Below are 15,737 nucleotides of genomic sequence, written 5' to 3' on the forward strand. Positions count from 1 at the left end.
TGTGGTCAGTCCATTTCCTACAGACTGCGTGTGTGTGTGCATGTGTGTGTGTGTGTGTGTGTGTGTGTGTGTGTGTGTGTGTATGATTCAAAAAATAAGGAATGAAGTAGTCTGCAATGCTTTTATAAAGATCTGACCAAAGTAATAGCACCTTTTTTGTGTTTTCAATAAAGGAAGTGCCCAGTTGATACGTGGAGACAAGTAATGTTAAGTAAGGTTGATAGTCCCAACCAATTACAAGGAGCATTTCCTGGTTTTAAACCAGATGCTCCTGTAGGAATTCCTATAGCAATTACAGTTCTTCTGTTCAGTCAATAGAAACAAAATACTTACCGGTCCCCCAGCTATTACTGTCCTAGTCTCGTTTCGTCTCATTTGGCAGCCCATGAAAGGAATGATTTCACAGTGAGATTTATCATGGTAGAAACGTATCAGTAGCTTTTTTATATTCTTTAAACCATGATGTTCCCTAGCGATCTTTCCCTGGAAACCACTTAAATTCTATGTGACTATTTAGAGACCTATTCTTACGTGAGTAACTGACTTGTTATGAGAGAAAGCAGTTTGGCTGGAAAACAGAAGGATGACTTAGGTTTGGGTTAACAATTGCAGAATCTAAAAAGCTGTTGAGGTATCGCCACACACCTGAGACTGATTTGTGTTCTACAAATCCGTATTCTTTCCACCAACTCCAGGGCTGAACTGCCTCTCTCTGGGCTTAGAATACGTCAATGTAGCCTTGACTACAAGGCAGCCATTGAATTGAAAACAAAGTGGGGACCGTCCCCACTCCTGCCTGATCTCTACGCTTCTCTAAACTCAATTTGAGAAAGAGTTCCTCCTGGTGAATAATTCCAGGTACAGCCACTTTAGCTGCAAGCTGTCTACAAAAAGGATCAGTGTGTAAAAACAAACCTCCTACAAGGATTCCTGCACATTAGAAGCTGCTTACCCTATCTCCAAGGCTCCTTTGATAGCTCAGTAAATTTGGGGGCTGAGATTATATTCTCTGGCTGTGAAAGAATATTGTCTTAGTTGATTTCCTACAAGGGGGTCATAAAAATATTTAAATACATGCTTCCATAATTAAATAGAAGTATGTGAAATGACACAGAAATTGGCAAAGAGGCCTAGTTCCCACCATGTTCCTGAGTTTCTTTTATTGGTTTTACACTGGATATTTTTTGTATATATGGATTTCTAGGATCTGAAATGGAAAGTGATTAATATCACCTTTTATTCTAAAGGAAATAACAATAAATTTCCCCAAAATATTGTCACAGGAAAAAGAATTTCCAATGTGTACAGACATACTGAGATCAGTTGAGGTCAGTATCTGGTCACTGTCATATCCTTCATCTAATTTTCAAACACCAACAGCCAAAGCTGAGCCTGATATCCTCACAAGGCCATCGTATAAACCACCGTGATTGTTACGGTTTAGCATTGTTGAATATCAATGTGAGTAAAATCTAAGGCCTCCTCTCTCCGTGGGGGAAAATGTAACATGCAGAGCAGACGTCACTATACTATGGGGCAGGGTCTTCATCATCTGGCTTTAGAAAACAGACCGAGACAAACAGATAACTCAGCAAGACATCAACTTGCACTTTTAGTGACTTTCATTGCCCCCAAATAAGCCCAAATGCTTTTGTACAATGCCACCGTCAATGTGCATTGGCTTCAACACATTTGCTCCCACCATGTGCTTTCAAATATGAGGCCCCAGGTTGCCCATCATTAAATCAACACTCATTTTTTTTTTTAAAACTGCCTGCTGCCATGGACCACCCCCTACCCCGTTCTAATGCAGAAAGAACAGTGCATCAACGATTCATTCATAACATCGCTTTTCTGATCAGTACTGTGCACTTGTAGCTACCTTGTAGTTAAAAGGTAATTATCAAAAATAAATCATAACTTTTATGTTGCTATAACACATATTAAAAACTTTTCAATACAATCACTGAGGGTCCCATGTCGATATTATAGCTGGTTCAAAAGAGAATCCACAAAAGCAGACCCAAACTTTACAAAATAGAAAATCACAACATTATCTTTGGGAAAATGCACAAAAGCTGAACTACTGAGTTTCACTTCCTGAGGCTTATCCTGACCATGCTTTCGAGCAGACACATCTTGCAAACTAATATAATTTAACAAGGCGCCAAGGACAGATGACTAAATAATTCACACCAAATAGGCTTTCAGTAGTAAGGCAAAGCTTATTTTATAAGTTCTCCATCTAGAAATGGATCTGTAATCGGCACGAGGGCTTGGTTTATTTCCAACTTGGCACTTTGAACAACAGATCTGCTTCCACAGTACTATGAGTAAAACTTTCTACAGTGCAATTGCTTATTGGAAATCTCCAGTCGAAGCAAGTCACTGCTTCTCCAGCCAGAAACCATATTCACAGAACTAAACGTGCGGCCATGTTTTCATGGCCTTGGGTCTCTCTTGACTCAGGCTTGGAGAAATAAGTATAACCTCACTGTATCATGAAGTCACTACTTCTTGAATACGTACCATGTACACAAGCATATATACGCATACATGCATATACGTACAATCTAATTTCCTCAACAACTCTGCTGCATAGGACTCAGGCATTGACGTCGTCATCAGATGGGGAAACAGAGGCTCCGTCAGTAAAGGGTGGCTCTGAGGCCAAGCGCAGTTTCCACATCTAGACTTCACCTCCCTTCAGTGTTTCTTGCTGTGCTTGCTATAGACCCAGCAATGTTGTAGGGTCTGGGGAGGGTTTCCAAGACATCTAAAAAATTATCAATCTTGTAGACAAATTTCAAGCTTTGTTCTGATCGCAAGAGAAATGTAACGGAACTATAATAAAGAATTAGAACATCTCAAGGCTTTTGGGTGCTTTATGTCAGGGACGTCCTAAATGCTTCATACGACGCATAATTATTTATTTAATCCTTCCAACAACCAACGGGTGGTAGTAATTACTCCCAATTTACAGACGAATGTCAAGCAACTGCTAAGCCCCAAGCTACGCCTCCAAGGGCACAGAGGCCTTTGGAGGGCAAATCTGGAAAAAGGTCTAATTCCCTTCTTTTCTCTGCCCAGCACAAGAGAAAGCTGATCAGGACAAGGATTAATCCCCCACCCCCCTCCAACATACACACACCACCCCCCCGCTCCTACATCACCTGAGAAAACGGGCACACACAAGCATCCGTCGGAGACTTGGCAGACAAGATACTAAATTTGGTTCTTTCCTTCCCAGAAGCAACCAGGACCCATGAAGAGTTTCCTGGCCACTTCTGAGTGGATGCAATTCAGTCTCAAGACAGCCAGGAAGTGGCAGATGCGAACAAACGGTCTCCATGAATGGGGTTTGGGGAGGAGAGTGTCGACCCAGGAGTACGGCGCGCACATCCCTGGGTCACTGTATTAAATGAGGTCTTGTTTGTCAATATTACAGAGTAAGCTCCTTGTCAGTGTTGGTTAAAAGAAAGCAAGAGCCACACTCAGTGGCCGGGTGCAGGGTCTCAAATCCATCGTGGTTCCCCTTCTCCACACGATCTTACTTAAGTGGCACGTCCATCGTTGAAATTGCTTCCATCCGGCTCCTGACTTCATGGGGGGCGGAGGGTGAGGCACCACAAATGAGGGGAGACTGGACAAGCACTTCCAAAACTAACTAGTCGTGTCATAAAGCAAAGCCTAACCGTCGGGTGGACGTCACAGACAGTCAATGCTCCCAGTTCAGAGGGTAAGTTCGGGATGTGTTTATAAGGGATGGAAGACAGAACAGGATGGGGCGTGGGGAGGGTGTGAGGGGACAATTCAGGAGACAGGAACGGGGGCACAGAAGCCACAGAGCCTGGGGCACATCGTAGGTCCAGAAACCATTCTGTCCCCAGGTTTCTGCATCATAAAAGAGCTGCCTCTTATCCTGTGACTTCAGGTCAGGAAACGGTCACTAACGTGCCAATGAGCCGAGTGCACTGATTTCCTAAAAACTGTCATTTTTCCGTGGCCTGAACCTCAGCCTCTCCAGTTTCCCATTGCAACAATTTCTCTCTCACATCGAAAACAAACTCTCACTTTCTTGAGCCTCAGTTAAAAACAATAAACTGGTTTTCAGGACCCTCATCACCGAGCTTTCTCAGTCCCTTAGAATTCCTGTTCCGTGTCTGCCGGCATTTTTAGGATCAGGCAGTTATGTATAATTTAAAAGCATTTTACTTGTTATGGAGTCTCTTTCAGAAGGAGTAAAACCTCTCATTTGTCATTCTGAAAATGTGCGTTTTGTACTCACCTCGTGGGTGAGTGCCTGTTCTTCCCTTGATTTCCTGCAGACCCAACAGAAGTGGTCTGTGTTCCCCGGGCTGCCCCAATTTCAGCAAAGCTATTACCGACCTTATTATCTTCAGCAGGAAAAATAAGGCTCTCATTTTCTGAGAGAGCTCTTGCAGTTTATACAAAGGCGAGTAAAATGGCCCTCTGAAAATGCTCTCATCTCCACCCTAGGCAATCAATGTCCACGGGTGTGTGCGTGTGAGGGGTGCTGTTGGCTTCCTCCCAGACCCGAACTCTCTCAGTGGAATGACAGTTCCAAGTGGGTTGTCACTGGATAACGTGGGGTCTCGCGCTGCTTCGCAATGCTTTACATTTTTCCTTTCTCCTTATTCCTGCAGCTGTCTGCTGAAGCCTTCAGAATTTTAACAGTTTTTATTTCTGGATGGCTCTTCAGAAAAATACGAAGGAGTCTTGTACTTTCTCCACATCAGCGGTTTTCACAGGTTGGCCTCACGTGTCATCCATCAGGTCGGCAGACAACCAAGGGAGATTTCAGTCAGTCCTCTGCTTCCATTTCAATCAATCCTCAGACTGGGGGGGTGGGGGTGAGGGTCAGGTGCTGGAAAAAGTGCGCTGGGTCCTCCTTCTCCCTCTCTGCCTCCCCCCTTGTCACCTCCAAATGGTGAGGAACGTCCCACCGTGTTGTTTAGCTTTGTGGAGTCCACGCGTTGATGTTATTTTTTGTTAATGTTTTGCTCCTTTTCAAACTCAGAGCAAGCATTAGATTGTGGCACTTTCTTTTCCTCCAGGGGCCTCTGGTGCAGGGTGGGGCAGGCCCTGAGAGGGCAGGGACCTAGACAAGTCCAGCTGTGTCCTCCCTGGGCTGGACTCCTAGGTACTGGCTGAAGTAGACGGCCGCCATCCTGCTCACCAGGTGCTTGTCCTCTGCTTCCCGGGCACAGTCCAGGTCACGGCCGTCCACAGTGCAGCTGAGGGGCCGCTGTGGGACTCAGTCTCCCCACTGGAATGCAAGCAGACGGGGTGTGTGCAAGCTCTACCCTGCTCAGCTCGGGGGAAATACTTCTCCCTTGACCTGCTCTGTTGCCCCTTTGTGCTAACTGGATGCAGACGGGCCTGAGATGCAGCTTTAGCCTTCCAGCCGAGCCAGGGCGCTGGGGCAGGGAGAGGAATGATGGAACACGGGACAGGGCAGTGCGGCCCCACAGCCTCACGGGGAGACTGCTGTCTGGGAGGGAAGTGAGCTCCAGTCTGTTGCCAGCCACTGAATATTGCATGCTTGGGGGCCTGCATCTCCAGCTCAGCCTTTCCTCCAACTCTTCTCTGGAACCCCGATAGAGGTGTTCCTTCTCCTCCACTTCACCCCACAGGGATGCCAAGGCCCCGTGCTTGTGGGAAGGAGGACACATCTCTGCTGGCCTCTGCCTCAGCCGTTCCCCGTGCAGCCCACGCAAGCATTCCCTCACGTCTTGTTCCGCAGCCTGGGTGAGGTCTCGTGCAGGAATGGATGCCAGCTTTGCTGGCTCAGATAAGAGAGGAAGGCTAGAGAAGGGGACCGGGAAAGACCTCAGAAAGGAGGTCCTGCTGGGTGGGCCTCAGGGATGGAGATGGGGGTGTGCAAGTTCTGAGCAAGAGGGAATAGATACAGGAGCAGAGAGACAGAGGCCAGAAGGCGACTCGGTGTGGCTAGACCACAATGGGCGTGAAGAGGAATGGAAACCAGAACCAAAACTACCGTGTTGGAGACCATCCCTGGAGAAGTGGCTGGTCTAAAAGACAGGGCTGGGGCACCGCGTGGGGAGCCCTGAATGGCAGGCGCTCTCCTCAGACAATGGGAAGATATGGCAGAGCGCCCACTCCGGGACTCATGACCCAGCCAGGGCTCGGCAAGTGTGCTTTTCTGTTTTCATCTGAAATGACTTGTGTTGCTGGGAGGTGACAGGTAAATGCATTCATTCGGGGAGCTGCCTGGAAGCTAGAACGCACGCTATACATACTGAGAGTAAAGCATCAACATCCATTTCAAGGCTGGCGGAGGCCACGCCCCTTAGTATTCCTACGCGAGAAGGCCAGCTTTCTTCATATCTATTTCCTTCTCTGCTCAGTGAATTACAGGAGAAACGCTAAGCTGATGGAAGTGGCTTCAGAGCTATGTGAGTTTTAAATCTGTGCAGTTAGTGTGCAGCATTCTTTGATTGGCCACCCTGTCAAATCAAGTCAAAATGCCTACCTACATGCTTTCAACTAGCATACCTGGGATTTTAGACCATATTTTTAAAAAAAATGTAAGGAGGAGGAGAGTACGTACGTATTTCCTATCTGTCTGTGTTGGGATCACAGCCCGAATGTGTGCAAAGTTCTCAGTAAATAATTAAAACAGGCTTAGCGTGCATGCCAGTCCTCTGGCTTCTGCACTGATAGAAGTGACCGGAAACATAATTGTAGTTGGTATTTATTCAGGTTACTATGAGCCAGGCTCTGTGCTAAGGAGTTTGAGGGCACTACCTCCTTTCATTTCACCCAGACCCCAAGAACCAGGTACAAGGACTAGCCCCTGTATTTTCCTGACGGGTAAACTGAGAGTGCTGGGGTTGTGGCGTGCTGTCTGGCCCCAGCACGCACACACTTGATCTTCACCCTCTGAAATGGCTGTGAGCAGCTCATCGCAGCAGGCACTGCTCCTCTCCCCAGATAAAGGAAGACGTCAGAGAGAGAGAGAGAGATGATTAAAATGGGCAATGGAACTTACCCTTTCAGCCAAATGCCAGGAAGACAAAAGTGGTTGGAGCGCGAGCCCATCATATTTATAATTCAATAGCAGCCCCGAGGGAAGGATGACGTGAGGGGTTCTATCCTGTTGTCAGTCAGAGGAACAATTATTTCCCAAAGCACTGCAGCCAGGGACACGGAAGGAATGGAAAAACATCATTTTTGCACGCACGTCTGCTTTTTTCTAAGGCAGTCTGTGTGCATTTTCTGGACCCATTTCTGTCTTTAAACAGTTAGAGAATGCAGAGACTTAAAACACCGGGGTGGTGTCTGCCAACCCGACTCATCCTTCCGACGGCCTCGCGCCACAGTGACCCTGAGAGCCGCCAGCACTTCCACTGGCCTGAGATGAGTCTTAAGTTATGTCAGCTAAGACGCACTCCAGAGTGACGGCCACGTGACAGACCGACACGTACAACAAGCGTGATTCACAGGGGCCTGGGCCCAGGCAGTTCCCAGAAGAGAAAAGACACGAGAACCAAGGTGACCCTGAGGTCCCTTCAGACTGAACTGTTTCCTTCTGAGAGAATGTGGACAAAGCATCCTCCTCACCCACTGCTTTCCTGCCTCCCAAAGGGAAGGAAGAAGACCTGGTTTCTGGGAGCTCTGGGCTTTCTAACTGGGCCCCAGGCAGCAGCCTCAGGAAGGTCACCGCCTTCACTCATCCTTACTTACTAAGTTGTTTGGTGCTGAAGTCATTTGCAAGTCAAACATTTACACTGTGTGTCCCTATACATGTGCACTTCCGGCTTTGGACAACATCGGACGTAACTTAGTTCTGACTTCCTCAAGATCCCAAAACGTTAAAAAAAAAAAAAAAAGAGATCGCGCTTGCTAATGTGGTGGGCCTCGTCCAAGCAGTTGAAGGCCTTGAGAGCAACACCTGAGATTTCCCAGGGAAGAAGGAACTCTGCCTCAAGACTGAAGCAGAGAAATCCTGCCTGGAGTCCCAGCCTGCCAGCCGGCCCTGCACACTCCACACTCAAGACTGCAACATCCACTCTTGCCTCCTGTCTTTTGCGACTTCGCAATTGGCCACTCGTCACTGACCACTCGAGATCTACAGATGAGGTCCCATCTTACGTGTATTCAGTAGCCTGCCCTCTGGGGGAAGGTTTTGCCCCCAGAAAAAAACCATCTGAGACTATACTCCAAGGTTAATTGTTATATATACGCTCATGTTAGTATAAAAATAAGGAACAGTTCATAAATCACCTTTAAAATACTAGAATGAATCATGGGCCTGGAGTCAGACTATCTTCATTTTATCCCCAGCTCTGTCATTATGAATTTGTGATTCTGTCAAAAAATATAAAATTCCTAACCTTTCTTTGGGAAATGGGGTTTCCCTTTCTGTAAGGTCCTGGGGCTGTTTTTCATGTTCCTAAATTCTTTGTTATTTCCAATGTGCCTTATAATTCTACTCTGTGTGGCATTTGACGCACTCTTACAGTGCTTCAAGAAATTTCCAGAAAAAAAGAAAAATCATTTCAAATATTTTAAAAAGCCATTTTAAACAATTTTAAGAGAAACTGGCAAACCCAATAAAATAATTATTTTTTTAAAAACCCTATACCTTGCAGAAATACAACTAGTTGATTGGTGTTCTATGGGAATATGTTTTTCTTTACTAGAAAATAGGTATTTCTAATATTTGGAGGTATCTGGAAATTTAATGATTTAGCCTGAAAAAGCCGTGAGTGCCTCCCTATTTCTGCGGTTGCTGTGACATTATAGCAAATGACCTCTGAGGTCCCTTTCTGTTCTGAGACTAAGTTTTGTTAGTATAGAACCTTTTCCGATTACAAATCTTTCTTCTGTGACATTTTCCTAGACTTATAATAATGTAAAATAATGACCTTCCTACGTACAGTAATTCATTTTTCTTAGTTTGTACTTTCTCGTGGAATAGTATTCTCAGCATAATAATGCCATTTATTATTCCTACTGGTGAAGTTTTCATCATTAGTTCACGTAATGACCATACAAGCCACTGCTGTCGTGAAATGGGTTCTGGGATCTCTGCCACCAAGACAGAAAAAAATTTAAAAGTGGGAGCTATTTGGAGGGGAGAAGAAAATCTTGTAAAGCCATTAGGTGCTAAAATACATAAGAATTCAAAGATACACAATTTTCTTCAAGTTAAAAATGCGCTGAATGTTTATAATACAGTACGAAGTACGAGTTGTATAACATTTTTAAAAACAATTAATAGTATAAATCGGAACTTCCCAAATCGTGTTCCAAAGAAGACAACTTCTTCAGGGTGTGAAAGGCAGTCATTTCCCAAACGAAGGCAGCCACTGTCCAATCAATGGTTTGGAAAATGCCGTTTTAAAGTTAAGCAGCTTTAATCACCGCAGGACTTCCCAGAGACTTCATCAGGTGGACATGAAATTTGATGGTCCCAGCCCGGAAGTGGCATCTATTGCATTTCTCAAACCTGTGTGTTCACAGAGCTTTTCTCACCCCTCCCTACCCCCTCCACAGGACATCTCTCAGGGACCCTTAACGCAAACTAAGTCGCTCTGAATACATAAGGCAAATGAAACCAGACTGAAATAAGATGAAAAGGCAAAAATGTAAAGTGCTGTTTAGCAGGAAGAAAAGGACTTGCGTTATGATGAGACCAGCGCTGTTTGGGGAACAGAGTAAGAGATGGGGGAGGGGGGGCGGTGGCAGAACTCCTGGACACGTCTTGGGGTCTCTAAAAACAATCTCTTAACATAAACAGTCGGAAGTCACTTGTTTAAACGGTGATGTGAACATTTCTCAAATGGAAGAATTTACCGGTAAGGTAAAGCCAGTGAAAACACGCCGGCTGCAATGTTAGGGGGACCCCTTGTGGTTCGAAACCAACATGACCCTTTGGAAAATCAATTCTAGCACCAGGAGCAGCACGTTATGTGGAGCTTATATAACCTCTGTCAGTGTTCACCCAAACTTTTATCAGTGTACCTCTTCAAAGCGGTCTCAGAGGAACTTCCATCTCCTATGTTTCTGTAACGGTTGGGTTTTGGCAAAAAAGTCTGCATCGCTCTGGGGAGCAGAAAAGAAAACCATACAGAACAAAATACAAAATATAAGGAAAACGGTCATCTCGCTCAGGTAATTAACCATTTCTCTGCCAGTCAGAATATAGAATTTGGATGAAAGTCCGAATTAATGTGCTTAAGCTTTTGAAATAAACAGCCATTCCAAGATTTTCAACTTTTTAAAAACCTTTGTTTTATAGTGGTGCCTATGTAAATATTTTATCCAAATATAATGAGTGGTGATTGATTCTCATGCTTTTCTAATCAGATTAGAGATTCTTGCCATAGGATAGATTTTGTAATAAGAAATGAAAGAACAACGAAGAACCATGAGATACTAAGAAGGAAGACTTGTTCTATATCAGGCCCAGGTTTCATTAATACTATATAAAAGAAAATATTATTTTTGTTAAAGTACAAACGGTGAACTGTTAGGGCCAAGAGCACATTGCAAATCCCTAACAGAATAGATTCCATAGCCGGCCAATGTCTAAAATAAATCATTGTGGTCTTCTCTACAGGAAGAAGAAAATATTTGGACACCCTTAAAACGCTGAATTATCAAACATCAACAAAGTATATAAGTAGTCCCGCCTCTAACCTCAAACATAGGGATTTTACTGGCTGAAGTCAGGCATTCTGATGACAGGTGACAGGTCGGTGAGAAGCAAGTTGGAGCAGGAGCGCCCTCTGGTGGGGAGTGTGATAGTTGCTCCGAGTCAGTGCCAGGCAGCCTGGGTTTGCCTGCGGGGTTCCTGGGCTGAGCTCAGGCTTTCTGGCTTTCCGCACTGAAATCCACTCTAATCAGGTTGGGATTCTTGGAGAACATACACAGGAGTTAAGTTCCTGTGGCTTTAAAACTCAGCTCTTCAGCATGTTTTTCTTGCACACTGATAGGGGAGGTTTGTTTTGTTTTGACATGTTCTAATTAGAAACACTTCAGGACTGGAGGGGAAAGTGAAGGAAAGGTCACCTTGAACCCACCTGCAAAAGCCCTGCCTCTGCTGAGCATGTCTGCCGAGTGCCACCCGCATGCGGTGCCCTCGGCTTCCAGGGAGCAGTGAAGGGGGCGTCCCACCACCTGCGGTGCTGCCCACAGCACGGTAGGGACTGGCCTTGTACTGAACGCACGTGCAGAACTCATGGTGAAGGAAAACCAGAAAGCCTCAAAGGAATGCCCCACTCCAGGTCTGGGCGGAAATTGTACAACATGAGCATGGAACACCCCATCGTTACAGAAAGCAAGGAAGCTATCAAAAACTACAAGTTATATCAGAAGAACATGGCGGCTGGGTTTAAATCCAGAAGTCAATAGCACTGTCTTTGATTTTAAAAAAACCCAACTCATTCTTTGGAAAATGGTAAGTAGATGGAACTAGTTAAACATGTATTCTGCCTTCCTAATATGAACTGTAAACAAGGATACCCAATAATTGATGTTGAAAAGTTTCTTTTGAGAGCTCCAGTCAAGATGGTGGGGTAGGTAAACGCGGTGCTTGCCTCCTCTCAGGACTACCTCAAAATTACAGCTAAAATACAAAACAACCATCATTGAGCATTGCCTGAAATCTTGCCGAGCTGAAGCCCTACAATGAAGGACATACAAAAGAAGCCACCTTGAGACCGGTAGGAGGGGCAGAGATGTGGAACTGGCTAGTCCCACACCTGCGTGTGACCATTAAAAACCGGGAGGGATATCTCAGCTACAGAGGTCCCCTCAGAATATCTTGGCTACAGAGGTTCGCCAGAAGGAGCAAGGGGTCCCAACACCACACCAGGCTCCCCAGCCCAGGGTTTCAGTGCCAGGGAGAGAAGTCTCTGTAATTTTTTTTGGCTGTGAAAACCAGGGGAGATTATTGCTGAGTGAGATAGAGGGACGTTGCACTCCCAGGTACTCTTCTTAAAGGGACCAGGGGTGGACTTACTCACCTACAGAATCACTGGCTCTGAGCTCCAGCACCGGGGCAGCAGCTGGAGAGGCAACAGGGACATACTGGGGGAAGTGAGTTGTCTGGCTTCAGAACGAGGGCTGGAGGGGCAGCTGGCATTATTTCTTTGTAGAGCCCTTCCCCTTTGTTGCATGCAGACACACGCATGCACACACGCATGCATGCACGCAGACCCAATCATATCTGAGTCTTCGTTACACTGGCTGTCACCTTTCGTCTGCCCTGCCCCAGTGATTCCCTGAGACCCCACCGCACTCAACTTTCAGACACACCCAAGCCACTTCCAGTGGCTTCTGCCATACAAACGGCCTGTCTTGGCTCATGCTACAGACTTTCCTAAAATCTCCCAAAGGTTCACAAAACCCATACAAGCAGCATCGGGCTTTGGCATGTCCTGTACCTCTGGCTGAGCAGCCCTAAGCCCAGCACTAGTGACAGTTGGCATCGGTTTGCATCTTGGCCTCTCGAGGCGCTTCCAAGCACAGCGCAGGCAGTGGCCATATGCAGATTGCTTTGTGGTTCCCACTGAAACTGGACCTAGGCGGTGATCATGAATGGCTAATGACATTAAACAAAAAAACCAAACAGAGGGGGAGAGACAGCCATTACATGCATCCTGATGGAACTACTCAGTACGGCTGTGAAGTGTGTTTGAAAAAAAACAAAAAAACAAATAAAAAACAAAGAAATAAACTAAGATAGAAGTCAGTTAGCCTCCAGATCTAACTACCAACTGATAGGAATTATAGGAGGCAGAGCAACAAGTTCAACGACACCTCAAGATGCAGTCAGCAAATTCCAAACCATGGAAAGCTCTATAGAACATGTGACCCAGTTTCCTAAACAAAAAGTAGAGCCAGTGGGAGGGGAGATGTACCTAGACAAAAGTTAAGAGGTATGTAAACCAAATTTCATGTCTCCTCATTCAAACAAACCAAGTGTGTAAAAAAAAAAAATTGAGAAAACTTAAACATTGACTATAGATTTACTATTAAGAAATAATGTTAAGTAGTATAATAGAATTGTGATTTTTATTCTAAAAGGACTTCTATCTTTTGGAGATACTGAAACAGTTATGGATTAAGTAATATGATATTTTGGATTTACTTGACAATAACAGCATGGGGAGGAAGTGGACAAAGGTACAGATCAGGGAGGGTTGGCAAACTACGACCCAGAGGCTGCATCAGGCCCCTTTCCACCTGTTTTTGTAAATAAAGTTTTATTGGAACACAGTCAAGCTCAGTTCTGTGTGGTCCGTGGCTGCTTTCCTGATGCAATGGCTGGGTTGAGTGCTTGCAATAGAGACTGTATGGCCTACGATGACTAAAATATTTACTATCTGGCCCTCTACAGAAAAGCCTACTGGTCCCTGGGAAAGCTAACCAAGGATTAGCCTGAGTGGGTAATTATTGAAGCTGGGTGAAGGATACACGGGGGTTAATTACGGTATTGTCTCCTTTTGCATATGTTTGAAATGTCCCATAATAAAACGATTTAAAATTTAAAACAAAAACAAACAAAAGCAGGACCGACTGCTTTAGTTTGTTTAACAAGCACCAGTGTTGCTGAATTAGCTTCTTGGGAGTCTTCAAACTGCCTGTTCATACTGGATCTATTCACATAACTTAAAATTTTTTAAAATGCCCCCTGTTTCTTCACGTGAATAGTTCTGAAGAAACTTAGGACACGTGTGATGTACACTTGAAAGCTCAGAAGCTCCGATGGTGGGAGGGATGTTTACAAAACATTCAGGTGTTTTTGTCTTCCAAAGGCACAGCCGGGAAGGGGTGGTGGGGTAGGTGGTGCTGGTGGGACAAGCCGGCCCTGGCCTCCTTCCACTCGCCTCCTCTCCTCTGCCCAGCAGTGGCGGCTTCCTGGGTGAACGGTTCTCTGGCTGATTCACTGTTGCCGTAAACACAGAGCTGAGCATGCTGCGTTCAAAGTCACTGAAACTGGAGAAAACTGGTCATGCAAACCCTGACTCTCAGCTGATAGCTGGCTTCCTGATAACTCCTGGGAACGGCCAGCAGTTTCCCAGACCGGTGCATGTCTTCAGGGGCTGCCCAGGACACCGAGCTGTTTCAGCGTGACCCACTGCCCCCATGCTGGAAAGCGCCGAGCTGTATTTCAATGTGGACCATGGCTACCTGGAAGGCCTGGTGCGAGGGTGCAAAGCCAGCCTCCTGACCCAGCAAGACTACGCCAACCTGGTCCAGTGCGAGACCCTGGAAGGTAGGCACTGCTCCTCTCACCATTGAGTCAGGAGATGATGCTTGCCCACGGAAAGCAGGGAGAAGGGGCTATGGTCCCCCGGCCCGGGAGCCCAGAGCAGGTTATTACTCCCAGGGCCCCGCCTGCAGGGCTCCATGAATTTGGATGAGAAAAACAATTACATCTCCACATTCAATATTCTCTAAGTGAAATTTAGCATTTTCTTTCATGATGAACATAGGCAANCAGGGACTACAATGGCCCCAGTAAAACCTACTTGGCATCTGGGACCAGGGGCTTCTTTGTGGTCTCTTCAGCTCTGTTAAACGATTCTAGCTGTTTTAGGTCATTGAACATGATGATATTGCCCTACAATGTCCACACTGAGTTTTTTTTTATTGCTTTAGAGATTAGTGCTCAAGTCTACATCCTATATAGACCTTATAGGAAGGTCTAATGAGGTAATAATAATTAAATATGCATTTATCTTAAAGTTAACCTACATCCAGTTAACGTTGCAAAAGCTATTCACGCACGTTCAGAATTTAACCGGATTTTGGGTTTCGTTGAAATTTCAGATCTGAAGATCCATCTCCAGACCACTGATTATGGCAACTTCTTGGCTAACCAAACGAACCCTCTCACTGTTTCCAAAATTGACACGGAGATGAGGAAAAAGCTGTGCGGAGAATTTGAGTACTTCCGGAATCATTCCCTGGACCCCCTGAGCACATTTTTCACCTACATGACGTAAGTGGTAGCAGGAAGCTGTGCCAATGATGCCAACAGACACAGGTGGGGTCTCAGGTGGGTTTTTGGCTAGCAGGAGGCCCAAGACCTTTTCTGTTGTTTGCTAAGTTTGAATACATTCAAGTCTCGGCAACTGATACGCTCACTGTCAGAAAATGGATTTCGCTTATTTACAGACATGGTTATGTAGGCGGTGATGGCCGTCTCCATATAAAGCAGTGTTTTCAGTCCTCGTTTTAAACATTGATAAGTGGTGCTGATGCTTGGAGTGTTTGGGCTGCTGGGACTGACGGTAAATACTAGGTAACATTTTTGGATCACATGTCCGGATGCGGTTATCACTTATCACAGATGTTCTTCAGGCCACATGTGTCCTTTCCTGGTTTTCCCTGCCTCAGGCTAAGGAGCCCCCCGCCCCCATCGCAGTTACATGGTTTGGTTTGTCCTGCTCCATCACCAACGGTTCCAGTCTTTTCCATGTGAAGGCCCTTCATTCTAAAAAATGCTTGAACCGCCACACAATAGTAAATTGTGCTTTTATTAATCCAGTTAATAAGTTATATCCAGTGCTGAAAACTTTGGGCCCCTCCAGGTGTCCTGGCTGGCAAGCTGGGGGCTAATGTTGGCAGTAGGGGAGCTGTTCGTTAGGTGTGTACGATTTAGATGTAATATACACTTAGGAATACAAAGTCCAGGCCCAGGCTTGGCTGAGAAAGGCATAAAACTCTTCCCC

At 45.6% G+C, this 15,737-nt stretch overlaps 1 protein-coding gene across 1 annotated transcript in view; it reads left to right on the forward strand.

The window, feature by feature from the left end:
• Positions 1-13,926: 13,926 nt before the first annotated feature.
• ATP6V0D2 (ATPase H+ transporting V0 subunit d2) overlaps positions 13,927-15,737 on the forward strand; it is a 27,629-nt gene continuing 25,818 nt past the window's right edge. Inside the window, exons 1-2 of the mRNA XM_019651633.1 lie at positions 13,927-14,275; positions 14,833-15,004. Of these exons, the coding sequence (XP_019507178.1) occupies positions 14,146-14,275; positions 14,833-15,004 (302 nt within the window). The 5' untranslated portion in view covers positions 13,927-14,145. The remainder of the gene's footprint in view (positions 14,276-14,832; positions 15,005-15,737) is intronic.

The sequence above is a fragment of the Hipposideros armiger genome, unplaced genomic scaffold, assembly GCF_001890085.2.
Source record: "Hipposideros armiger isolate ML-2016 unplaced genomic scaffold, ASM189008v1 scaffold_163, whole genome shotgun sequence".
NCBI classification, from domain to species: domain Eukaryota; kingdom Metazoa; phylum Chordata; class Mammalia; order Chiroptera; family Hipposideridae; genus Hipposideros; species Hipposideros armiger.